This window comes from Oncorhynchus keta, chromosome 26 (assembly GCF_023373465.1).
Source record: "Oncorhynchus keta strain PuntledgeMale-10-30-2019 chromosome 26, Oket_V2, whole genome shotgun sequence".
Lineage (NCBI taxonomy): Eukaryota > Metazoa > Chordata > Actinopteri > Salmoniformes > Salmonidae > Oncorhynchus > Oncorhynchus keta.
In genome coordinates this window covers 26,926,495-26,954,402 of record NC_068446.1, presented here as the reverse complement: position 1 = coordinate 26,954,402, position 27,908 = coordinate 26,926,495, and the positions used below count along the sequence as shown (strand labels likewise).

At 41.7% G+C, this 27,908-nt stretch overlaps 1 protein-coding gene across 7 annotated transcripts in view; it reads left to right on the top strand.

Annotated features, from left to right (window-relative positions):
- Nucleotides 1-3,027: 3,027 nt before the first annotated feature.
- Nucleotides 3,028-27,908, top strand: part of LOC118359172 (nuclear factor 1 C-type-like) — a 151,500-nt gene continuing 126,619 nt past the window's right edge. For 5 of the 7 annotated variants that reach the window (XM_052480468.1, XM_052480467.1, XM_052480465.1 and 2 more), the window contains exon 1: nt 10,826-10,953. In XM_052480468.1, the coding sequence (XP_052336428.1) occupies nt 10,876-10,953 (78 nt within the window). In that variant the 5' untranslated portion in view covers nt 10,826-10,875. Of the gene's footprint in view, nt 3,940-6,020; nt 6,467-10,825; nt 10,954-27,908 lie in introns of those variants that run through there. The other 2 variants (XM_052480466.1, XM_052480464.1) reach the window with 2 other exon arrangements.

Below are 27,908 nucleotides of genomic sequence, written 5' to 3'. Positions count from 1 at the left end.
TACCCAACGTCGTTTTTTAAAGAAGTACAGGTAAAAGAAAACAGAGTGACCAATCCCAAGTATGCCGAGTTTAAAATAACTTTCCAATTAGAGATGGTTGTGATTTCAGAATTATATTTTCCATTTAGTCTCCTTTTGATTCGTGTCAACCATGGACTAGTGAATGTTTCTCGACCGTTAATTAGACATTTCAGCAGCTAGCCAAAACCTGTCGCATTAGTTATTCTGATTTCCTTCCGTATAGGCTGAGTTTAACAAACAGTCGTCCAAGCAAATGAATCCGTTTGGCCACAGGCTTTCTATTCAACAAAAGATAGTTGAGCTTTCTGTTTGTCTCCTGTTTAATTCATGTTGTTCTTGTCGTCCTTTACAAAACTATCAAAAACATTGTTATAGCATTTACTCCAGCTTAGGGGTTTTATAGAATAAACAATGATTGGATGTCAGACCTAAAACATATAAACAAACCAACCACAAATAAACAAGAAACCATAAAATTGATCCCACAGTGTAATGTAAAATACCTCATACACTCTAAAAATAAAAGGCTCCTGGAGTATCTTTAGGGGTTCTTCAAATTGAAACTGGGAGGGAACTCCTATAAGTTCATTAAAAAAAACTTTAAAAAAGGGTTCTTCAAAGAACTCCTATAAATGGATCCTCGAAGACCCCTTTGAAGAACCTTTTGTGGTTCGATTTTTGAACTACCCCCCCCCCTATTATTATTAATAATAGGAAAATAACAATAAGAACAATAATACAAGATTTTAGTTGTCAGTGTTTATTATGATTTTAGTGGCAAAGTAGTAGTAAAATCAAAATATAAGGTAAACTCCCAGCAGAGCCCCAAGTCCAATGCGTATATTAGTGGTAACCTGTAAATGATTTAGTATTTTAAATCCCATGTCAGGAAAAATAAAAATAATTATTATTCTTCAAAAATGTAGTTAAGGGACATTAAGCTTAACTGTCAAAGTAATGTGACATTTGGGCAAAAAAGTTTGAATTTTGTCTTCAAATTATACATTTACGGTTATTGATAATCAAAGCATGGTAAAAAAACAACAACATGAATTTCACCCCAATCGATTTAAAAAACAATAATGTTATCCAAGAGTTGAGCAACAAGTTACAATTTTATTTTAGCATATGAAGGGTTAAATAGTCTGGCAAATTATGTTGTATTCCATTAGCAGATTTGATGGAAATCATGCTTCAATTGTATAAACCAGCATTTTCTAAAACAGAATATAATGTCAAGTTTGCCTGGTTCGGGCCGAGATCTAACTGTATCAAACATTATCGCACCATTAACAAATAAAAAGTGCATTAAAAGTAAAAGGAAGAAAACTCTCTCACACACACACGTACGCACGCACGCACGCACGCACGCACGCACGCACACACACACACACACACACACACACACACACACACACACACACACACACACACACACACACACACACACACACACACACACACACACACACACACACACACACAATCTGCCTCTCCAACTCTTGAATGGATTGTCTCATTTCTGTCTCATATATTAACAAATACTCCAGTATGGATTTTGGATGATCAGTTGACTGTTAAAATGCAAACCTGAGACTTAAATTCAAACAGGTATATTATCCCATTGCATAACCAAGCTCGTAAGCCTAGTCCAGAGGCTTACGGTAAGACCTTAATATTCTTCATCAAATTATGCTATTAAGATTCTAATTAGCAGGGCCGTTTGACCTTTGACGTAAAACTGTGAAGGGAAATCGAAAGAGGAGAATAATCCAGTAACTGCCTATATGTTGGGGATTTCATTGCTACTGAAAATCATTAGTTCAGGTTAGATAGCGACAAAAAGGCTTGCAAGTGAGAGACAATCTCTTCAAACCAGAATAATTGCACTAAAGACCAAATCCTTCAATCAAAGAATGTATATTCATTTAGGTCAATTTTCACTGTTACAATTCTACAACTATGTAGTAATATTACACTGCTTTATCATTTTGGAAGAATGTGCTCATGGCCTGCACTTTTCAGTAACACTTTATTTTAAGGGTCTATAATAAACCATTTATAAGGCATTTATAAACAGTCTGATCAACATTTATTGATCATTACTCCCACATTTGTAAATGCTAGTAAGCTAGTTATTCACACGTGATGTTTAACGAAATAGATGTTTAAGAAAATATATATTCTTGAACATCCTGTGTTGTGTGTTTATTCTTTACCAGGTACTGCAGGAATGTCTACCAATGGCAGGTCCATATTTTTGCGAGAAGTTACACTGGTCACTCAAAACATTTATAAAGTATTTATAAAGTATAAATAGCACTCACTTTAGATTTGAAACTGCCGAAATACGTTACTAATGATTGGTAAATGGTTTGCTAATGTGGTGGTAATGATTACTAAATGGTGAACATACAATTTATAAATGACTTATGAAAATGGTTTGTTAAAGATCCTTAAAATAGTCTTACCCAGTTGTCAAACACTTTAGTCCTAATGAACTGAAACGCAGAAAGCAGTTGAACACACTGGGTTAATTATTTGGAAATGTCACACTTATAAACTTATGCAGGACTTCCCTAAATATTTTCAGTTATAACATGTCACAGGCCACGTACTTTCCTATGTTTTGAAGAATATTGGTAATATATATATATATTTCTAAATATATTATTAAGCTGCAGAAACCAGCTGAACGCGCAGGGGTAATTTCGTGGAAAAGTCCATTTATAAGAATACTTATGCTACATTCATGAAAAGGGAATATCAATAGAGAAACGATTAGGCTACGAATTATGAATAATTATTAATTAAGTACAAATGATCTTGTGTTTGGAATATTAGGCTATTATAGTCAACTTCAGATGTATTTTCCTTGAGGATGGACGCATAACCGTCTGTGGTCACACACACACACACACACACACACACACACACACACACACACACACACACACACACACACACACACACACACACACACACACACACACACACACACACACACACACACACACACACACACACACACACACACACACACACACACATTAAAAACAAGACCAATATTGTTATAGGCTGTTATATCTCTATAATAGAATGTATATCTCTCTGAGATTACAACATGTTTTGTAATAGCGGCTCACAGTGGGCAATTGTTGTCTTTTTGCTTTTTATAAACTACGCCATCAAGTGCAACGCTAATAGAACGCGTTAAGCCACACACACTAGCTCTCTCTCTCGCACACACACACACACACACACACACACACACACACACACACACACACACACACACACACACACACACACACACACACACACACACACACATACACCCGCACCCGCGCACACAGACACACGCACACTACCTTCGCGTTTCATCTATTCCTTCTCCGAGACGACTGTAAGATATCCTATGAGCCCATCGTTCGGGACGTCTTTAAGGACGTTCACATACAGACGAAGCATTGATACCACATATTAAGGACATCTAGGCTATGTGTAGCCTACAATGCTGCAAATCAATGAGACCGAAGGATCAGTTCTGTAATTTAAAGATATACAAACAATAACAGCACTATACATTACGACACCATCAAGCGGTGTACAGTTTGCAGGAATCTACCCGAAATCGTTCAGCCCGTAGCTATATTATAGGGAAATCTTTATGTTGTCCTATTTTACCTTGTAGCGAAGATTCTACGGGGATTGACGCTGCAGACTTCGCGTGGGACGTTTCTATTTGATCTCTGCGGGTTATTCTCCCCTCTGAAGACCACGGATTACTTCTGTTCGCGGATAAATGGATATGGAATAATAATAATAAAACCCGTCGACGAGATGACCATGCTTTGAACCGCGGTGCTGCATAAACTATAACTTGTCTGGGGGGGTTGGCAGTTTCGCTTCGAAATGGTACGTTTACAAATCAATTTCATCTTTATTTGTCCATGTTACAACACACGCAAGGCGAGAATGATCACGCGTCAGTTGTGTGCACTCTGTAAAGTCAAATTGAGATTGCGTAGAGCTGCATTTTGGTGTTCTGCTCCTTTCCGTCTTTCTCGGCAGGCTACTCCTTTTATTGTTGGTTTTCAGCCAAGCGGAGTATTTGTGGGAAAGGCTAGAAATGCAGACATATGGTGTATTTATGTTACACCTGCGCGTAATGATTGATATAGCCTACAAAGCGTTTTGGCACTTCTCCGCAGTGAAAGTTGTTCGTTTTTTTTTTGCCAGTTTGAGTAGTGCAGCGCAGATGTATATTCACCACGGGATGTTGAAGTTCAAAGCCAATATACTCTGAGCCCGGTTAGAGTTTGTTCAGCAGAAAATGGCCGCAGCCAGAGCCAGAGCCGCAGGGGCGCCGGCTTGAATTTGAACCATAGACCGACAGAGGCGCTCGGTCCCTGGATCTAGTGCCGTTATAACCCACAGAGTTGCAATCGGAGTGTTTTGAAAGTGCACTCAATTGGCATGGGGATATTTAGAGTCTGTGTGAAAGCAATGTATTTTCTCTGGCCTACTGTTTTGGAAATATCAAATAAATATATTCAGGGCGTTATATTTTGGGATGTCATAGATAACAAAATGGCCAATTATTCCAGTTATGTCTGAACTGCAGTTCACTTCACTTCATGAAGGCTGATTTACCCACCACCACCACCACCAACGAACCGCTACAGACATTAAACTTGTGCTACATGGATTGGATTCCGTTATTAGTTTATACTTGGCTTATATAACGTTATTGCCAAATTCAGGGTGTTAACTAATATTAATGCAGACAACCTTGTCCCTTCAGACTGATCTCAGAATAGTTTTCTCAACTTTGCCAGATATAAACTGGTCTGGTACTTACTTAAAGTAGACCAAGAAAGTTTATATTTCATTTTTCTCTTCTGGCTTCATGGAGAGTCGTTGATACTCTTGTGTTCGTGATGAAATTGGGATATATCTTTTAAGGGGACATATAGGAATATTGAGCCTATTTTAGTATAGAATCCCAACCATTGATATCAATCAAACTGTGTAACATTTGGAGTCTTTTCAAACTTTAATGCTACAATGACTTTATACGTACACTTTATTGGCTACTTTTACTATCCCTTAGTTTAAAACTTGTTGTTGTGTGCATAGTTACAAAAGCAGAATATGTCCATAAAGTCGAAAGACATCATCTTTGTTGGATAGTTCTCCAAATATTATTGTCATTACACCGACCACTTGTTTGTGTGCAAGTCACATCTGACAATAATAAATACAATACTGTAGAAATTGATAAAAGTAGCTTACATCAGAATTCAATGAAAAGTAACAGTATGCTCACCACTGACGTCTCTGCGCTTTTACGCACAGACGTGTATAGCTTATTATTCGTTTGTATAGATGTCAGTGTGACATGGCCTACCTATGTGCATGCATATATTAGAGAAAACAGTTACCTTTGTAACGGATGATGCATCTAGAAGCTTGGTTATCTGAATGGTAGGCTATAATTGCATGATTAGGATATCTACGTCATCTGAGTTTTTTTTCAAACAAATCTTAGCAATTCTGATCATTTCCTAAAGCTGTTGAACTTAGATTACATTACATTTGAGTCATTTACAGTAGTGAGAGCCTACATTTTCTTACCATGCTCTACCAACTGAGCCACACGGGACCGCAGCTTAATGAAGTGTAGTAATAACAGTTCAATTAAGTGTAGTTCATTTTGTAGTTTAGTCATGAGGCCACTTGGTAGTGCAGGCTACTGTATCTGTGAACCAACGCACTCAAATGGTTCATGGGCCAATTACGCAGCAAGTTGCCACAGACACGATTTTGAATTAACGCTACAAGCGCACATGCAATGTGGCTGTCCTCGATGCTGAGATAGGCGATGCGAGGGAGGGAGTGTGCGCCCTTGCATGGGCGAGAGAAAGTCCTCTGCCATTTGTCTTTCTAACCATCCGTACCAGTGTTGCACCTGATCTAAGCACATTACTTTGTTTAATTCGTGGATTTAACTGGTATTGCCACATGGAATCAGGGTTACTGCTTCTTTAAGTGATTTTTTGGGGATGGGCTATTTTCATAACGTCATTTAATTCCTCCCTCTTTTTCATTTTCTCGTTCTTTGATTATTTTTTCTCCCCCCATTTCCTAAATGGAACAGATTGCCCGAGCATTTTCATTTCCCAGCTTTCCCAATTTGTTGTATTAAAAGTTAGCCTACTCTTTTTATTTTACAGTATTTTTAAGTTGAACTTTTCTTCTGTGTTTGAGGGCTTACATCTCAGTGGACGTAAACTGCAAGTCAATTGAGGCGATGGTGGAGGTGCAATGATGATGATGAACTTTAAAATAATGATTCACTAACTTGTTTGTATTTTTCTACCTGACAAGTTGTTATAAGTTCCTTTTCATCATGATGTACTCTCCTCTCTGTCTTACTCAGGTAAATTATTCCTTACTTTTTGGGGGGAGTTATTATGCATGTGCGTCTGTCTTGACTGAACGTGGCTGTGAAATGCAGATGATATTTCAGTTTAGAAAAGGGCGGGATGAGTGTTGTTGGCACAGTCCATAACGAGACGCGGAAACCCGAGTCTCTCAGCCTCCTATTAACTTCAGACTTTTTGTTATCACTATTTTACTCAATAGCATTATGCCGACTCATATTTAACGTATATTTTTAGTCTCAGATTTTCATGAAATTTGTTTACCTTGAGGAAGTATAAGGCTAAAGTATCCGCATTTTCATTCATTAGCTGTGACCGATGCAGGCTGTGCATGCCGGAAGTATCATCAGAATTGTTAATCATAAAGTATCATCAAAAATGAGGCTATCAACCCTGTGTATGGGAGCGTTTTCCCCGAAGTATTCTACTCATTTTTGAGTTTAGGAGGGACAACAAACCACCCCGAGAACTGTGGTCAGGCAAGGGAGCACTTCGGTTTAGTATTGATGTCCTGATTAATTATTTAAATGCTTATAATCTTTGGAAATAAAAAAGGCAATACAAACCAATAGCTTGTCGTTGGATAAGGATTAGTGTCTGTTCTCTCTCTCATGAAGTAGTGTGCACTTGTGTTTTGCGGTATTTTGTGTATCCAAATAGTCTATCAGTTTATTGAGAACACTACTCAGCATACTGTGAAATCAGGATGTTTATTTAGAATATGTAATAGTGAACAAGTCAGAGCCACAGTTCTTACCTGATGTTGATTCTTTCTAATTGTATTTTTATCGTATGCATGAGAATGTGGCCTATTTTGAGTCAGGTTGACGCACGGGTTTGGACATCTAGTTAAATTAAAATAAATGTTGATCTAGTATGCATCCAATTAACATTTAATTAAGTTGTAATTGACTAGATAAAATTGAATACAATTTGAATGTAAAAGTTAGAGAGAAGTGATATGTAAAGAAAGGCACTGCCTGTCCTATATGATAAATTAAGTAGCCTATGACCTTTCTATTGCAAGGTAGGCATGCCTATTACAGTCCATGGCTGGTTTTGAGGAGCCTATTTCAATATATAGGTGGATGTATTTCACTTGGGTAAAACTGTAAAAATAGAAAAAAATCTCTCTTCAATTTATTGATAGCCTTTAGCTGCCATTTACACGCAATAAGGTATAGCCACAAAGTCTTCGTATAGGCCTACTGTAGTTCACCAGTAAAATGATCATTTTTTGTTCATTTTCAAATGGAATTGCATTTAACTTAATTCCAAAGTACATAGTAATAAAGGGATTGTAAATCAATATTATACCTTGCTTTAATAGCTGAAGACATAAATAGTACTGTAGTTTCCGTGAATAAATGCACTGCAAGAGGAATCCAGGGAAGAAGGGTTTGGGTTTTTCTTGGATGGTTCTAAACTGTTATGGTGAAGAACTGTTTCTAATTCAGTAGAGGAAAGAATATTAGGCTAAATTCCTCATGTTGCTGTATGCAACAGGTTCCATACGTTTTACTGAATGTATATTTCAATAGTATTTTAACTTAACATTGTAGTAATACTGGTGGCAGTTGTATTATTAGTGTGCTTATGGAGTTGCCTTATATGAATAGTATCAGTTCAAACATAATAATGCATTAAGGCCTTGGCCTATTTTATGTACAAACGTTTATTGATGTCTCAGGTAGTGGTATTATATTTTTACTGAAATGTCCAGTATATAGTTATGAATGGTTCAAATGAGCTGATGAATGTATTGTTTATTCATTGAGATTATCCAAATGAAATAATGAAGTTGGTAAACCAAGTGTGATGTGACAAGAAGTTCTATTTTTGGTCTTGAAATTAAGTCTGGAAGGCAATACACTCCTAGTGTATGCAGCCAACTGGGTTGTTGCATTGCTCATATGCATATCTTAAAACGTTTGGAACATTAGTGAATTCAGACTTGTTTAATGGTAGTAGAATATCTGTGTTGTTTGTAATATTTAGATGATTGCTAATAAAGCTAAATAGTTCATTTTAAAACAGCAGAGATGGGCTCTTTTCCTTGAGGTGAGAGGTCACAACATAATAATACATTCCTATGTATTTGAACTTTTAAACACTTGTGACAATGTGTACAAATAAATCTGAATTCTGAAGAATAATAGACCTATAATAACTAAATGAGGGGAAGACATTTTTGTTTACAAAAAAGCACTCTGCTATAGTTTTCTAAAGCTGGAGTTATGGTTGAGGGACTTTGCCGTACTAATTTGTGAGTCATGAACTACCCGCTTGCCTCCACCTTAGGAGAGCTGCTCTCTTGTCCAGCTCAAGTTGCACCTTTTCCTGGGGTGGATTTTGAGAGGGTCTGATAACGGGAGTGAGCCAGGCTGAGCTCCACAGTGTGCTGCTACTCTGTACTGTAGCTGTAGCAGACCAGCCAGCTAGGCAGGCAGCCGGGAGGTGCAGGGCCGTACCAGGCTTGTGTGAGGCCTCTCGTCTGCTGGCTGTCTGAGGCAAGGAGAGAGGAAGGCAGGGAGAGAGGGAGGCAGAGCGTGCCAGACAACACTGCTGCCGCTCTGGTTCTGCTGGCAACCTGAAGGGCTGTGGCACTGCTAACGCTAAACACAAGCTGCTAACGCTAAACACAAGCTGCTAACGCTAAACACACGCATTATTCCTTTACTGCTTCTTTTCCTCTCTGTTGCTGACAAATGCAGATACATGCAAACATTTTGTTACCTCTTCCAAGAAACTGATTTGATTCTTCACTTCCAAGTTTAATTTACATGAAATCATAAGCGATTCTCCTTTAAGGTCTGACTGAGTTTTTGCTGACCCCTAAACCTCTGTGATTAGCAAATCATTTTCAGCAGGTTTACCTGCTTGAAGGATGGAGACTCGGTTGTGGTAGTGGGCTTAAGGGGCATAACCCGAAGCTAGTATCAGTATGGTCAATAAACCTTGCCATGACTAAGTGCATGCCCTGTGCTACGAAGTGACAGCCAAACCAGGATATTCCTACAGCAGCATTTGAAAAGAGATGTAGGATCATATCCATTTTAAGAGGGATTAGGGCAAGACAATGAGTTTGCAGGGGTTTAATACTTGTAAGCATACATGTGAAATTCATGGAAGATATTTCCTGAATTTATCATGGTGAATCACATGATCATGAATAACATAAAATGATGACCCACCTTTTGTTTTGTAAAGGCATACATTTTCATGGTAGAGTACTTTGAAGCATGTCAGCTTATATTATCTGTCAATATTGGATTCTTTTGATTATTTTCGTAAGACCATGCCACTGATGCGTTGTGTGTCTGCTGGAGATCTGTAAGTCTCAAATCCCACTGTGCTGGAAGTGCACTGTCATGCCCCCATTTTCTCATCCATTCAGTCTGTTAGAGCTGCATTTAGTGCCCCGAGGGAGAACCCAGCATCGGGCCGAGCCAGGCCTGAGCCGGTCGCTACACAGCCCAACCATTTCACCATATTAAAACGCACCCAACTTTCATTAATTTCTGTCATTTTTCAAGTTCTACTTTTTTGCTCTATGTTTTGTTGTAATGGATGTGAAATCTAAACCTCTATTGATATGTCTCTCTCATTCAACACAGGCCTGTCTTTTTGTCCACATGCTGTATGTATAGTTTGCACGGTTGTATACATTGATCCACCCGCATAATAGTTTTGCTTTTGTGTAATCAGTGCCTGCGTTGCATAAGCGCGTTATAAAATGTAGTTTTTCCCCAATTATTTTTAGGCCCAGCCTCAACAAGAACCATTTTTGTGTGTAACAGTTGTTCTGGGGGTAGCAGACAGAGCAGGCCCTTCTTTAATTTATGCCGAAATGTTCTGCACCCCTCGCCATGGTTGGACACTTTGTGTTTGAAGTGCCGCTCGCTGCTCTCACAAACCCAACAGTTTCCAAAAGAACCCCTGCTGGGAAGAGACTGGTATCTCTGAAGGCATCATTGCCGGAATGGGGGTGGGGAGAGTTCATTCGGAACAGAAATGCTTGCCCCACTTTTCCTCTCGGTGTCCTGAGTGGCACAACAGTCCTGTACGTGCTGTCCCTCTCCACCGCTCATCAGATGCACTGCATCTAGTGATGGTCGCTCCCTGCCTGTGTGTGCCAATCTACATACTAATGAAGTTTATTTTGATTATTGGCCTCTCCAGAGTGTTGGGGGAGGGTCTTCTACTTTTTAAAAGTCTTTATTTATTCATGTCAGGAAGTGGAAAAATGGGACGGGTCTTAAGTAGAGCAGCTGCCTTCATGTGTTGATCCTGTTGACTGTCTGATTGTCACTAGGGGAAAGTGGGGAAAGTGGGAGGGCGGGGGCCCTGAAAAGTGCCCGCAGTTATAAAACCTAGAGCTCTTGTCATAGAGACGGGGACTCCAATGTGGCCGGCGTTGCAGATGTCTGTCGAAGGTTGGCTGCATTTTATATCACACCCAGGTTCCACGGCAGGGAGCATGGTGAGCAGAATTTTTAAATATTTACAGTATGATGCCTTGTTTAAATTCCACCTGAATATGCAAACTCCTCTCATCGGCAGCCAGGGGAGGTTAGAACTGAGGAAGCTTTCTGGGCTTTTCACTTTTGGCCAGTCCAGGGTGTAGCTAGCTGTCTGTGACAGGCACAGCCAGGTTGGCAATGTCTCTCTTGTGGAATGATGCTTATAATGGATTCCTTGGCCTGCAAAGTCCTGGCGCAGAACTGGTATACAGGAGCCAGTTATAACAACTGACTTGGGTCTCTGAAGTGCTATTAGGATTCTGAGATAGAAGGAATTAAAAACACAAACAATTAGGCTAAACTTCAGCTCTGTGGTTGTGTTCCCAATTCCTATTCAGTTGTTATTTGTATTTCGTACAAATATGTATCATATCTATTATTATATACCCACATGGACAGAGTTTTGGATATGATAAGACATGGTCTTTGCTGTGTTTACTATCAGTGTATATGTCTTGGAAATGGATGAAAGCTTGTCAAGGCAGGCAGTTTCATAGTTAGAGGGTTTGAGGCTCAGATTTATCAGATTTGAGGCTCAGCGTTAGGAGCTTTGAGGCTCAGAGTTAGGAGGTTTGAGGCTCAGTTAGGGTGTTTGAGGCTCAGAGTTATGGTGTTTGAGGCTCAGAGTTATGGTGTTTGAGGCTCAGAGTTATGGTGTTTGAGGCTCAGTTAGGGTGTTTGAGGCTCAGAGTTAGGAGGTTTGAGGTTCAGCGTTAGGGGGTTTGAGGCTCAGAGTTAGGAGGTTTGAGGCTCAGAGTTATGGTGTTTGAGGCTCAGAGTTATGGTGTTTGAGGCTCAGAGTTATGGTGTTTGAGGCTCAGGGTTATGGTGTTTGAGGCTCAGAGTTATGGTGTTTGAGGCTCAGAGTTATGGTGTTTGAGGCTCAGAGTTATGGTGTTTGAGGCTCAGAGTTATGGTGTTTGAGGCTCAGAGTTATGGTGTTTGAGGCTCAGAGTTATGGTGTTTGAGGCTCAGAGTTATGGTGTTTGAGGCTCAGAGTTATGGTGTTTGAGGCTCAGAGTTATGGTGTTTGAGGCTCAGAGTTATGGTGTTTGAGGCTCAGAGTTATGGTGTTTGAGGCTCAGAGTTATTGTGTTTGAGGCTCAGAGTTATGGTGTTTGAGGCTCAGCGTTAGGAGGTTTGAGACTCAGCATTAGCAGGTTTGAGGCTCAGAGTTAGGAGGTTTGAGGCTCAGAGTTAGGAGGTTTGAGGCTCAGAGTTAGGAGGTTTGAGTCTCAGCGTTAGGAGGTTTGAGGCTCAGAGTTATGGTGTTTGAGGCTCAGAGTTATGGTGTTTGAGGCTCAGAGTTATGGTGTTTGAGGCTCAGAGTTATGGTGTTTGAGGCTCAGAGTTATGGTGTTTGAGTCTCAGAGTTATGGTGTTTGAGGCTCAGAGTTATGGTGTTTGAGGCTCAGAGTTATTGTGTTTGAGGCTCAGAGTTATGGTGTTTGAGGCTCAGCGTTAGGAGGTTTGAGACTCAGCGTTAGCAGGTTTGAGGCTCAGAGTTAGGAGGTTTGAGGCTCAGAGTTAGGAGGTTTGAGGCTCAGAGTTAGGAGGTTTGAGTCTCAGCGTTAGGAGGTTTGAGGCTCAGAGTTAGGAGGTTTGAGGCTCAGAGTTAGGAGGTTTGAGACTCAGCGTTAGGAGGTTTGAGGCTCAGAGTTAGGGTGTTTGAGGTTCAGTAGTAGGTCGACGTGAGAAGAACCTCAGTTCTTGGCAACACAAACAGAGTGCTGCTGGAGAGGCTTTTTGAAATGGTCCAACTGGAGGGCTATCAAAAATATACTGTTGCCGTGGCACAGTGCTGTGTTTATTTAAAATATCTTTGGTCCACTGCTGTTGCCAATGTAGCCTCGTTATGCACTGAACTGAATTCCTGGGTTTTAACCGTTCACTTATTCTTTCTTTCTAATGTCCACCAAACTTTATTCTTAAATGTATCATGGAATGAATAAAATGGGAATAGTTTCTTACGGATTTTGCTCAACTCATCAGAGCTTCATGTTGTCTTTGTGTGAGGCTGTACGCCACATAGTTTATATTGAGCCAACAGTGATATTGATTGTTTATCAGGAATACTCTGGCACTTGACAAGTCTCAACACAGAGGGATAGAAAGGGAATTCAGGGTCTTGGCTCTGTGTGTGTGTGTGTGTTAGAGGTGAGGGGTGGCAGTGGAGAGGGCTGATCCCTTTGACATCTCTACTTCTGTGTACTGTAATACAAAAGAACGGTATAGACAGCAATTGCTTTAGCAGTGTGTGAAGAAGGTCGCTGTTGTTTGTGACCGTATGAGAGGAATGGTAAGCGAGGAGCTAGAGCTGTATTTTGTGATTGGGATCCAGTCATGCACAACGACCACTGCGGCTGCTTTCAGAAGGTGAATCATACACATTTTGTATGGCTTGAGCTTTTATTCTAGAGCTGAAATTCGAATGTCTTTGCTCAGTTTTGGACAATGTGAGACAGCCATGTGTGACTTCCAGTCTCTCTTCACAGTTTTTTAAATGTATTTTTTAATTAATGACGTTTTGAGTATCTTGTCCACCACTTTATTTCAACCTTGATATGAATATGGGTACTTCATTACCAGCTGAAATTAGGACTAAGTAGCTTAGAAACGCCATCTAATTGTGTGCGAGGCACTAATGAATGCAACGTAGTTTATTGGTATATTTCAGAATGCATGCTTCTGAGAACCTACTCAGTTGAAACACCAGTGATGCTTCTCATGGTGGAAAATAGGCTTATTACCTGTCCCTTCACCTCTCCTATCTGGGTTCATACAGTACAATAGCCCTTCCTTGAGCCTAATCCATAGCCCATCATCTCATCACATCCAGGTCAGGGGGCACAGCAGGTTCTGTACTGTTGCAGTAGAAGCCCAGTAGTCTCTGGCTTTGCCTAAGGGACTTCTCCCAGTCCACCAGCAGACCTGCAGTACAGTATGGATGGGTATTGTGTTGTACTGTATGGTCGTGCCCTCTGCAACATGCTCCCTCTCATCTCCTGTGTTCCTCTTGGACAAGTGAAAAGGGGAACTATCCTGCCCTCTATTGAGATGCCCAGTTTTAATATTCCATCATCGTTGCAGTAGGTCATTTGTGATTTCAGAAGGGGGAAGAGTTTTAAGGAGCCCAGTGCACATACTGTAGGTACAGGTTCTATGTTTCTTTAGCAGAACACACGCATAAAACGTTTACAGTATAGGAAACTGTTCTGCAGGTGTGGCAGGTTGGAAATCATACGTATTGTTGATTGTAACATTGATATATAGATGACATTTAGAAAGGTGTGACACTTATCTTGAAATATTTGGTTTAGCAGGAACCTTAACTACTTAGAATCTGCTCCATGCCTGTGATTGGTTTTGCTCCCTTGATTAGTTTCACTCAGTCAAAACAGTAGTGATGGGAGAAAAAATAGATACAGTTACATATTGGTATATTATTTTTGACCACATCTTGTATCGTTTTGATTATATCGCAATATCATTTTTTGGTCTAGTTGGCTGTACCGGCACCAAAACTGTTTTTCCTTCATAGCTTTTTCTCCATCTTCTTTTTAAATAGGAAGAGAATTTGTTTTCAGCACTTTTATTTCCATGGCTGATCAAAACTAGTTTTCTCATGGCTCTCTCTTGCCCATCTGCAGCAGACATATGGTGAGCAATATGTTTGAACCATCCAATTGGAATAAAATCACACTATCGAATCGCAATACATATAGACACGTGAAAATCGCGATACATATTGTATCAGCACAAAAGATTTGTGATAATATCTTATTGTGAGGTCCCTGGCAATTCCCAGTCCTACAAAACAGCGTTTTCTATTTACACAGGGTTGACTTATTGCGTAATGTACACTATTTAAAAAATATGTTAGTTTATTATAGATGTGTTATAATCTGTATGACTGAAAATTCAGCTTTGGGCACTTGAGATTGTCAGCCAGGAATACACCATGCATAAGAATAAGAATAGCAAAAACGTATTCAGCTGCAATAACTCCTTCGTGGCAGTGAATGCAGACGATTTGCGAGTATTTAGGCAATGATGAATCACATCATATATCACTGTCAAAGCAGAGGCTGCTCTAAGTGTAGAGATTTACAGGAAGTACGGAAGTAGAGACAGTCCCGTGAGACTCCCACTGGCTGGCTGCTGCTGGGCTGCTGGACCTCAACTCTCCTTGGCTCAGAATCGTCACATGACACAGTCCCAGACATCAGTTAAATTCATTTAGGAAATGTATCTCCAAAATTAGGACAAATCAAAGAAATACTTTTGGATGATTTGGATTTAATGCAAAATAAATGTGAATATCGGTCCCATGACTTGAATGGGATTTGTGCCACAAATGGTAAAATGTTAGCATGTGGAAACAGTGCCAGGGAAACTAAACCAAAGCATGGATTGCTGTCATACCTTGTCCATAGACTGCTACAGGGTAAGGAAAACAATGTGTAATTTGGGTAAACTATCCCTTTAACGTTAATGAGGCCATCTATGACACAGTCATGTTTGTCATTGTCGGTCTTTAGTCAACTCTGTGTTTAGAGAGACATTTCTTTGTGTGGAAAATAAGCTCACCCTTTCACCTGGTGTGCCATGCTAACAGTGACAGGAACAGAAGGGTGGGGTGGGAAGTGTACTCTCAGGGGCGGTGTTCTAGGACACCTGTGGGCGGAGTGCTTGTGCCTGGGCTGACAGGAAAGCTGGAGGGGATAAACCATGTTCAGCAAGCTTTCTGATCTCCCTCTTTTATTTGTTGACTTAATTTTTTGGTTCTGCTCAGTTCACTTACAACCCCCTGCTTGTCGAACATCTCATTCCAAAACCATGGGCATTAATATGGAGTTGGTCCCCCCTTTGCTGCAATAACAACCTCAACTCTTCTGGGAAGGCTTTCCACTAGATTTTGGAACATTTCTGCAGGGACTTTTTTTTTCCATTCAGCCGCAAGAGCATTAGTGAAGTCGGGCAATGATGTAGGCCTGGCTCGCAGTCGGCGTTCCAATTCTTCCCAAAGGTGTTCATTGGGGTTGAGGTCAGGGCTCTGCGCAGGCCAGTAAAGTTCTTCCACACTGATCTCAACAAACCATTTCTGTGTGGACCTCGCTTTGTGCATGTGGGGCATTGTCATGCTGAAACAAGAAAGGGCCTTCCCCAAACTGTTGCCACAAAGTTGGAAGCACAGAATCGTCTAGGTCATGTTGTACCATTATGTTGTACCATTAAGATTTTCCTTCACTGGAACTAAGGGGCCTGGCCCAAACCATGAAAAACAGCCCCATACCATTATTCCTTATCCACCAAACTTTACAGTTAGCACTATGGGCAGCGTTCTCCTGGCATCTGCCAAACCCAGATTCGTCCATCAGACTGCCAGATGGGGAAGTGTGATTCATCACTCCAGAGAACGCATTTCCACTGCTCCAGAGTTCCATGGTGGTGAGCTTTACACCACTCCAGCCGACGCTTGGCATTGCACATGGTGATCTTAGGCTTGTGTGCGGCTGCTCGGCCATGGAAACCCATTTTATGAAGCTCCAGACGAACAGTTCTTATGCTGATGTTGTTTCCAGAGGCAGTTTGGAACTCGGTCGTGTTGCAACCGAGGACAGACGATTTTGCGCTTCAGTACTCGGTGGTCCCGTTCTTTGAGCTTGTGTGGCCTACCACTTTGCGGCTGACCCGTTGTTGCTCTTAGACATTTCCACTTCACAATACGAGCACTTACAGTTGACCGGGGCAGCTCTAGTAGGGCAGAAATTTGATGAACTGACTTGTTGGAAAGGTGTCATCCTATGGTGGGGCCACGTTGAAAGTCACTGAGCTCTTCAGTAAGGCCATTCTACTGCCAATGTTTGTCTATGGAGAGTGCATGGCTCTGTGCTCAATTATATTCACCTGTCAGCAACAGGTGTGGCTGAAATAGGCAAATCCACTAATTGGAAGGGGAGTCCACATACTTTTGCATATATAGTGTAGTAGTACGGCGCCACCGGAAGAAATTAGGATTAAGTGCCTTGCTCAAGGGCACATTGGCAGATTCTTCACCTTGTCATGAGGACATGTTTGGACATTTGGCTGTGACCTAATATGACTCCAGCACCGCCTGGCTGCAGAAGTAGGGCAAGAAAATCGCTCTCACCCAGTCTTAACTCAACAGGCAATATTGCACAAGAGAAATTCCTTTTCCTTCAGCCCTGATGGTTGCCAGATAACAGAACTCAGAGGCGGTGTAATGTTTATTGATAAATATTGTCAAGGTTGTTGGAAGCTGTAAAGGAGGCTGTCAATGGAACACTTATAGACAAATATAATTTGTTCTCAATACTATAACCTGGTTTAGTAAAGATTGAATGTTATAATCTCCTTTGAAGGTTTCATCAATGAAATGTTGGTAAAGCCCAGTAAGCTGTTTCATATTAGCTGTTCTGAGAACACTTTGATTCAGTCTGCAGGAAACAGACTACATATACAACCTTTAGTGGGAAAATATTGAAACAAAACTTTTAGCTCCCTCAATTCCTCACGGAAATGGTGCACATTTCTTCAGTTATTTTTGAAGTTTGTATATTATGATTATGAACACTTGTTACTGAAACAACATTTGTCCACCCCCGACCCTGGTTTTTCAATAAACTTTGATAGATTCCAGTTAGAAAATGATACTTGAGACCAGGTAACAAGCAGGCCAATCGGGAGTTAGATTCAGCCACAGTGAGGCTCAGTGGTTTGATCTTCAAGGAGCAGTCAGCCCACGTCTCAATGAGTGGGTGCACAAGGCCTGATGGCTCCAGCACAGCTCTCAGGGCAGGTTTTTCTTCCTCAAAACACTTATGGAGGAGGAAGGGAGCTTAAAGAACAGGCTTTGTTCAAGGCTAAGAGCAGTGCCCTGTTGTGGCACGACAGGGATTAGGGAGATTAGCCCGCTAGTATGTTATGTAATTGAATGTAACTGTTAGGGATAAAGCCGCGAGGGACATTGTCAGGACTCACTGCTGCTTGAGAAATCACAGAGCCACAGACACAGAGAGAGGGAGAGACACAGAGAGAGGGAGAGACACAGAGAGATAGAGAGGGAGAGACACAGAGAGAGGGAGAGACACAGAGATAGAGAGAGGGAGAGACACAGAGAGAGGGAGAGACACAGAGAGAGAGAGGGAGAGACACAGAGAGAGAGAGGGAGGGAGAGAGAGAGTGCAAGAGATACAGAGACAAAGAGAGAGAGAGCCAGAGGGAGAGACAGAGGGAGGGGATGGGGCTGTTGGCCCGCCATTATCAGGTCACTCGGTTCTCTTACCTAGAATGGCGTGGTGGATGAAAAGCTTTCCCAATCTGGTTCAGAGTTAGTTAAATCTGGAAAACATTGAGTGGAAAGTCAACAGAGATTTATCCATTGCAAAGCTGGTCCTAATGATATTTTGTTTTGAAGCTGATCCCTCTGGTATGCCCTCTAAGATAAAGAACCATGTTTATTCTACTCAGTGCATTTCTATGAATAGACAGACATTGATAGTAGGCCTGAGTTTAATATGCTTTTTGGCAACTGTACTTCATTGATTCTTTTCAGATATCCTAACAGAGTGCGTTTATATGACTTCACCTCATTGTCATTTTTGAAAATCAGCCACATAAGCCTCCCAAGTTTTCTCTATTTGCATTGTGCAATGACCAGTATGGAATACAGAACTGGCACTTCCATCAACAGAGACAGATTCTTGTGAAATAGACATAAATTGCTTTTTGGAAATGTATGACTGGCACACGAAAATAAAATGTCCACGATTTTGAATAGAGTGCTTTTCAATCACAGATAAAGACTGTAGGTTACTTGAGACAGAAAAGATAGGAGGGGAGGATGGGTGTGCTACCATATAGCAAACCCAAACGTTGCGTGTTTGAATGACGTCATGGACAATTTTAGCTATTGTCCCAAAAATTGCCAAGGACTCCAGCCACCCTAGTCATAGACTGTTCTCTCTGCTACCGCACGGCAAGCGGTACCGGAGAGCCAAGTCTAGGTCCAAAAGGCTTCTTCACAGCTTCTACCCCCAAGCCGTAAGACTCTTTGCATTGCCCCGACCCCCATTTTTACACTGATGCTACTCTTTGTTTATTAACCATGCATAGTCTACCTCAACCTACATGTACATATTACCTCAATTACCTCGAATACCTGTACTCCCGCACATTGACTGTACCGTTACCCCCTCTATATATTTTTAATTTGTATTTATTATTATTTTTTTGTTCAGTTTATTTGAGTAAATACTGAGTAAATACTAAAAAGCATTTCACTGTAGGGTCTACACCGGTTGTATTTCGCTCATGTGACAAATAACATTTGATTTCATTTAGTTAGCTACTCTGCAACAACTTACTTACAACTTTTTTAACCACTTCGCTTGCACGTTAGCTAACCCAATCCTAGCCTTAACCCTTTAACTACTTAGCTAGAATGTTACCTCACCCTAACCTTAACCCCTAACCCCTAGCCTAGCTAATGCTAGCCACCTAGCTAACGTTAACCACAACAAATTGGAATTTGTGTAATACACACAAAATGTTGTGAAGAAAAATCATATAATAAGACCTTTTCATGTGCCCGTCACTAATTTTAAATAAGTAATGCTTATTAATAAGCTGTGATAGTGTGTTTGATCGAAAAATGTACTTTTATGTGTTTTAATTCAATAGAAATGTACATAAATCCTCTGTTTCTGTTATGCCCTGAGGCTTCTGGACACAACATCCTGATTGTTACGAGGGTAAAAGAGGTCAGGCCACCTGAGGATAGCTGTATATATGATAATAGACAATCTAACTGGTTGTTCATGTTAAATCCACGTACACATGTTTTTATATGTTTTCTGTTTATTAGCACAGCACCTGAACAGATTTGCTACAGACCAACTTTTAAACATGCTAAACATATATTGAATGGCTGTGCTTCTGGCACCAACAGCTGACCTGTTCAAAAAAATGTTTCTCATTATTTTAGTAAACACATTAAACCTGCTCCTCAACCAAATATACCATACCAAGCTGGAGGCTGCAGGCGTTGCTAGCACTCATGGAAGGGAACTCACATTCTTTGACAGCAACTTGGTTTGTTAGAGCTGGAATAGAACTCTCAGGCTTATTTATAAAAACCTGTGCCTTATCCGATCTTGATAAGAAAAGCTTCAAACTGGGATGGATAACAGTCAATCATTCCTGAAATTCACGTCTGACTTTAATGAATTGAAAGGCTCCATATCCTCCTCTTTTTGACTGATTATTCATCATCCCCCCCTCTGTCTTTCTTTCATTCTCTTTCTCTCTCTCTTTCTCTTATAAATGTTCCCCTGACATACAGGAGGGGAGAATGTATATATGAAGAGAGAGAGAGTTGGAACAGAGAGAGAGAGTTGGAGCAGAGAGAGAGAGTTGGAGCAGAGAGAGAGAGTTAGAGCAGAGAGAGAGAATTAGAGCAGAGAGAGAGAGTTGGAGCAGAGAGAGAGAGTTAGAGCAGAGAGAGAGAGTTGGAGCAGAGAGAGAGAGTTAGAGCAGAGAGAGAGAGAGTTGGAGCAGAGAGAGAGAGTTAGAGCAGAGAGAGAGTTGGAGCAGAGAGAGAGAGAGTTGGAGCAGAGAGAGAGAGTTAGAGCAGAGAGAGAGAGTTGGAGCAGAGAGAGAGAGTTGGAGCAGAGAGAGAGAGTTGGAGCAGAGAGAGAGAGTTAGAGCAGAGAGAGAGAGAGTTGGAGCAGAGAGAGAGAGAGTTGGAGCAGAGAGAGAGAGTTGGAGCAGAGAGAGAGAGTTGGAGCAGAGAGAGAGAGCCTAGTTAATTTCTCCTGGATTTTTCACAGTAGAGAGCGGAACTCAATTAAATTACCCCCTAATGTGATTAAAGCAGTTGAGATGAGAGGACAGGGGTGTAGAAGAGACAGGGGCTCCTGCGCCTGTCCCTGGACCAGGAGGCTCCTGAGGACCCTCACTATTCACTGGCATAATCTGACGATCTCTGGGTCCAGTCAGATCTCCTGTTTTTCCATCATTCTAATAAATCATCTTCCAAATCATATTTGATCCTCTGTATGACCCCACAATACATAAGGAAGGCGGGGGAAAAGGGCTGTCTAAGTATGATCCCCAATCAGAGACATACTCGGCCAACAAAGAAATATAAACATAGATTTCCCACCCTAGTCACACCCTGACCTAACAAATAGAGAATTTAAAGGATCGCTAAGGTCAGGGCGTGACGAACAGGTTTTCATCAAGGATCCCTCTGCACTTTGCTCTGTTCATCTTTGCTTCAATCCTGACTAGTCTCTACGTCCCTGCCGCTGAAAAACATCCCCACAGCGTGATGCTGCAACCACCATGCGTCACCGTAGGGATGGTGCCAGGTTTCCTCCAGACATGACGCTTGGCATTCAGGCCAAAGAGTTCAATCTTGGTTTCATCAGACCAGAGAATCTAGTTTCTCCTGGTCTGAGAGTCCTGTAGGTGCCTTTTGGCAAACTCCAAGCGGGCTGTCATGTGCCTTTTACTGAGGAATGGCTTCCGTCTGGCCACTCTACCATAAAGGCCTGATTGGTGGAGTGCTGCAGAGATGGTTGTCCTTCTGGAAGTTTCCCTCATCTCCACGGTGGAACTCTAGAGCTCTGTCAGAGTGACCATCAGGTTCTTGGTGACCTCCCTGACCAAGGCCCTTCTCCGATTTCCAGCTCTAGGAAGAGTCTTGGTGGTTCCAAACTTCTTTCATTTAAGAATGATGGAGGCCACTGTGTTCTTGGGGACCTTCAATGCTGCATACATTTTTTGGTACCCTTCCCCAGATCTGTGCCTCGACACAATTCTGTTTCGGTGTTCTACGGACAATTCCGTCTACCTCATGGCTTAGTTTTTGCTCTGACATGCACTGTGGCCACATTAGCTGAAATAAAAAATAAAAAAACAGTTTTTACTTTGTCATTATGGGGTTGTGTGTGTAGATTGCAGAGTATTTAAAAAAAATGTAATCCATTTTAGAATAAGGCTGAATAAGTCAAGGGGTCTGAATACTTGTAGAAATACTGCCATTTTTCAAATCTGTCTCCACTTAAATGTTTATTTTATTTTATTTTTTACCTTTATTTAACCAGGCAAGTCAGTTAAGAACAAATTCTTATTTTCAATGACGGCCTGGGAACAGTGGGTTAACTGCCTGTTCAGGGGCAGAACGACAGATTAGTACCTTGTCAGCTCGGGGGTTTGAACTTGCAACCTTCTAGTTACTAGTCCAACGCTCTAACCACTAGGCCACCCTAATATTGTAATGTAGAAACACCTGGAATGGAAATAGCATTCAGAGACTGTCCTTTCATGTATTTGGACTGGGATGCGATTAGGATGAGATGACATTCAGATGGTCTCACCCTTATATTGTATCTGTTGCTTACCGGGTCCACGCTATCGAGATGATTAAAACCTATAAGCCATATACCTAACACCACAGGTCACTTCAGTAGTCTGTGCTTAACTGTTGTTACTCTGGCAAATCAGAATAGTTTTCTGAAGATGCACCAGATGTTATTTAATTTTCACCTTTATTTAACCAGGTAGGCTAGTTGAGAACAAGTTCTCATTTACAACTGCAACCTGGCCAAGATAAAGCAAAGCAGTTCGACACATACAACAACACAGAGTTACACATGGAATAAACAAACACACAGTCAATAATACAGTAAAAGTCTATATACAGTGTGTGCAAATGAGGTAAAATAAGGGAGTTAAGGCAAAAAATAGGCCATAGTGGCGAGGTAATTACAATATAGCAATTAAACACTGGAGTGATAGATGTGCAGAAGATGAATGTACAAGTGGAGATACTGGGGTGCAAAGGAGCAAAATAAATAAATAAATACAGTATGGGGATGAGGTCGTTGGATGGGCTATTTACAGATGGTCTATGTACAGCTGCAGTGATCTGGGAGCTGCTCTGACAGCTGGTGCTTAAATTTAGTGAGGGACATATGAGTCTCCAGCTTCAGTGATTTTTGCTGTTCGTTCTAGTCATTTGCAGCAGAGAACTGGAAGGAAAGGCGGCCAAAGGAGGAATTGGCTTTGGGTGTGACTAGTGAGATATACCTGCTGGGGAGCCCAGCTATGGGTGGGTGCTGCTATGGTGACCAGTGAGCTGAGATAAGATGGGGGCTTTACCTAGCAAAGACTTGTAGATGACCTGGAACCAGTGGGTTTGGCGATGAGTATGAAGCGAGGGCCAGCCAACGAGAGTGCACAGGTCGCAGTGGTGGGTAGTATAAGGGGCTTTGGTGACAAAACGGATGGCACTGTGATAGACTGCATCCAATTTGTTGAGTAGAGTTTTGGAGGCTATTTTGTAGATGAAGTCGAGGATCGGTAGGATGGTCAGTTTTACGAGGGTATGTTTGGCAGCATGAGTGAAGGATGCGAAATAGAAAGCCGATTCTAGATTTAATTTTGGATTGGAGATGTTTAATGTGAGTCTGGAAGGAGAGTTTACAGTCTAGCCAAGCACCTAGGTATCTGTAGTTGTCCACATATTGACTTGCATTTAAGAGCAGTTGGAGGCCACGGAAGGAGAGATGTATGGCATTGAAGCTCTTCTGGAGGTTAGTTAACACAGTGTCCTAAGAAGGGCCAGAAGTATACAGAATGGTGTCGTCTGCGTAGAGGTGGATCAGAGAATCACCAGCAGCAAGAGCGACATCATTGATGTATACAGAGAAGAGAGTCAGCCTGAGAATTGAACCCTGTCACACCCCCATAGAGAGTGCCAGAGGTCCGGACTACAGGCCCTCCGATTTGGCCCACTGAACTCTATCAGAGAAGTAGTTGGTGAACCAGGCAAGGCAGTAGTTGGTGAAATAGCCAAGTAGTTGAGGTTCAAATGAAGTCAAACAAGCAGTAGGCCTAACATAGGTGTGTTTTTCCTGGGTATGACGTACGTGTGTCTGTGTGAGTACAGTATGTTTTGGAGAAACCTATCAACCCTATCTCTGGGTGACAGGAGGCAATGGGGTCTTCTGCTATCATGTCCACATGGGGAGTCATGATGTGTCCACATGCCTGCATGCCTCTACATTGACCCCCTCTGACTGTTATCGATGGGCCGTAGCTCATAGGAATTTTTAGTCTTGCCACCGGCTGTTTTATATTTTTTATATGCCATTTAGCAGACGCTTTTATCCAAAGCGACTTACAGTCATGTGTGCATACATTCTACGTATGGGTGGTCCCGGGGATCGAACCCACTACCCTGGCGTTACAAGCGCCATGCTCTACCAACTGAGCTACAGAAGGTCCACATATAACTACAGAAGGCTGTTGTTATATGAAGTCTATTACACTCATTTATTTGTTCGCTAGGCCATCTTTGTGTGCCTATGAGTTCCCTGGTTTTGTGCTTTATGATATCTACTGCAAGGGGAAGTCCAGGATAATAAATCTCAGATATCAACTCTGAATCAATGGCCAATAAAACCAATTTTAAGTGTAACAAACTGGAACTAACAATTGCATGAATGGAATTATACAACAGTAATACTACAAAGTTCTGTCATGATGTCATGAATATGTTTTTGTATTATTACTCATTGCTTACTGAGCGAATAACAGCGTCTGTGATTGGGGCCTTTAGAGTGTAGTTGAACCCAGAAAGATGTCACTTAGTCTAATGCGTGTTCTGATGGATGTCATGCGATGCAGATTGCAGACGGTGGCATCTTGGTCATGTCAGCCATGTCATAATGTGGAGTGGGCCCCGGCGATTCAGTCTCATTGTCAGTGTGCATGGCCTCAGAAATCATTTTAGTCCCCTATCTGACCTTGTCATTGAGTTGGGGCAAAGGCATGAGCTGGGCTTAAGTAGGGCTCAGCGTGCTGGTCCGTGTCTCCCAGGCCTGGAACTGTAGAGTCTATAGGAAGCTATGGGAGTCAATAAAACGGCACATATTTTCAGGCTCAAGGGGGACTTGGGCACTTTGATCCTCTAAATCAGAGGCCAATTGTTTTGCACTTAACAAGGTCAGAGCTCAAGTGGTTGTGTAGCATTGCTGAAACATTTTGCTCTGCTGTGAGATTCAGCAATGCATGACTGAGGACACTTGACCAATCATGCTCTTCTGAGCCATGTGGTGGTGATACAAAATCATTAATGTCCCAGTGCTTGGAAGGTTGCCACGGTGCCTCCTTTATTTAAAGGGGAGATCAAGCTGATCCTAACAGTTATAGACCAATTTCTATCTTGCCCTGTTTATTAAAAGTTTAATAATCAAGTGACTGGCTTTCTTGAGGTCTATTGAATTCTCTCTGGTACGCAATTTGGTTTCCACTCTGGTTATGGATATGTCACTGCAAACTTAAAGGTCCTAAATGATTTCACCACTTCCCTTGACTCTAAGCAATGTTGTGTTGCTATCTTTTTTGACTGCCCAAGCTTTCGATACGGTAGGTCATTCCATTCTTTTGGGTCGGCTAAGGAGTATTGGTGTCTCCTAAAGGGTCTCCTGCCTGATTTACTAACTACCTCCCTCAAAGAGTTCATTGTTTAAAGTCAGAACATCTGCTGTCTTAGCCCCTTCCTGTTACCAAGGGAGTACCCCAAGGCTCTATCCTAGCCCCCCCGCTCTTCTCAATTTATATTAACAACATAGCTCAGGCAGTAGGAAGCTCTCTTCTCTACTTATATGCAGATGATACAGTCTTATACTCAGCTGGCCTACCCCATATTTTGTGAATGCTCTACAACAAACCTTTCTTAGTGTCCAACAATTTTTTCTGCCCTTAACCTTGTTCTGAACAACTCCAAAACAAAGGTAATGTGGTTCAGTAGGAAGAATGGCCATCTTCGTATTCCCGGCGCAAGACCCATTGGTTGATGCTTATTTATAAAACCCTCATTGGCCTCGCTCCTCCCTATCTGAGATACATACTACAACCCTCATCCTCCCCAAAGCACATACATCCCTGGGTCGCTCCTCTTTTCAGTTCGCTGCAGTTAGTGACTGGAACGAGCTGCAAAAATCACTCAAACTGGATAGTTTTATCTCTCTGTTGTGTTGCTACCATGTTGTGTTGTTGTCTGGTTGGTTGTTATTCTGATTTTTGTACCGTCATAGCGTTTCTGTACCATTCCGAGGTATATAGTATTACCAGAAGTGCACACAAGGGGCACTATTTAAAAATAAAAAAAATTTGACTCTCAAAACAATTTAGGCAACAAGGACCTTGAATGTCTCTGTTGTAACCAAGAAACTTGATCTTGACATCTAGCCACTTAGCTAGCAAGTTAGCAAACCAAATGTATACCTGGAGCCTAAGCTGGATATTATTTATTTGACTCTTCTTAGATTTGTCGTAGTTATACTTAACTTATATATAGTTATAAGCAGTGGTGTAAGGGTAGGCAACAACACATCTGCTACACTGATCCTCAACACTGGGGCCCCTCAGGGGCGTGTGCTTAGACCCCTCCGGTACTCCCTGTTCACCCACAACTGCGTGACCAAACACGACTCCAACACCATCATTAAGTTTGCTGATGACACAACAGTGGTAGGCCTTATCACCGACAACGATGAGACACCCTACCGCACCGCAAGCGGTCCCGGAGCGTCAAGTCTAGGACCAAAAGGCTCCTTAACAGCTTCTACCCCCAAGCCGTAAGACTGCTGAACAATTAATCAAATGACCACAATGGATTGTTTACATTGACCCCCCCCCTCCCCATTTGTTTTTTACACTGCTGCTACTCGCTGTTTATTATCTATACATAGTCACTTCACCCATACCTACATGTACAAATTACTTCGACTAACCTGTACCCCTGCACATTGACTCGGTTTCGGTACGTCCTCGTTATTGTTATTATATTGTGTTACTTTTATAATTTTTTACTTTAGTTTATTTGGTACATTTTTTCGTAACCTTTTATTGAACTGCACTATTAGATAAGGGCTTGTAAGTAAGCATTTCAGCGCAGGTGACAAATAAAGTTTGATTTGATTTGTAGCACGCACCTCCGCAGCCCCCTCCCCCCTAACAGTATTGAAAATGATCCTGTCGATATTTGGAAATACCCTGCTATGTGGTATAAACGATATATCGCCCCAGCCTAGTTGTGGTGTATCTTTCTTCTTTTTAAAATAATCACAGACCCGTCCCTACAGGTGGCCTTTTGCTTCTTGCTAGGCCGTCATTGTAAATAAGAATTTGTTCTTAATTGACTTGCCTAGTTAAATAAAGGTTAAATAAATTTAAAAAGTGTTTGGTACAATTTAATGAAGAACAAATGGATCATTGATCAGATAGAGTATACATATGTCTACTCTGTAGCCTACAGAACACACAGAAAAAACACTGCCAGAGAGAGAGAGAGAGAGAGGGAGATTGCTTTGGCAATGTTAAAATATATTTCCCATGCCAATAAAGCCCTTGAATTGAATTGAATTGAATTGAGAGAGAGAGAGAGAGCTGGGAAAGAGGGAGAGCAAAAGATGTTGAAAAGCTATCGATTTTGAGACATGACTCCACTGTGCCATTTTCTGTTATGTCTGACTGCCTGTCTGTTTCTGCCCTACTAGCACACCTGCGCCGGGCTGGCAGTGTTGTCAGTTTCAATGGCAGGCTGCAGCAGTGGTCTTGTTCCCACACTGAGGGCCTAACAACCTAACCGTGGTCTCAGCTACAGTCTCATCCTGCTCACAGAACTTGACTTTCAGTCCTCATGGGTAGAGGACCTCATGGTACAAACCAGATCATTTCTTGACAGCTTGCCTCTCTCTCTCTCTCTCTCTCTCTCTCTCTCTCTCTCTCTCTCTCTCTCTCTCTCTCTCATCTCTCATCTCTCCTCCCTCCCTCCCTCCCTCCCTCCCTCCCTCCCTCCCCTCCCTCCCTCCCT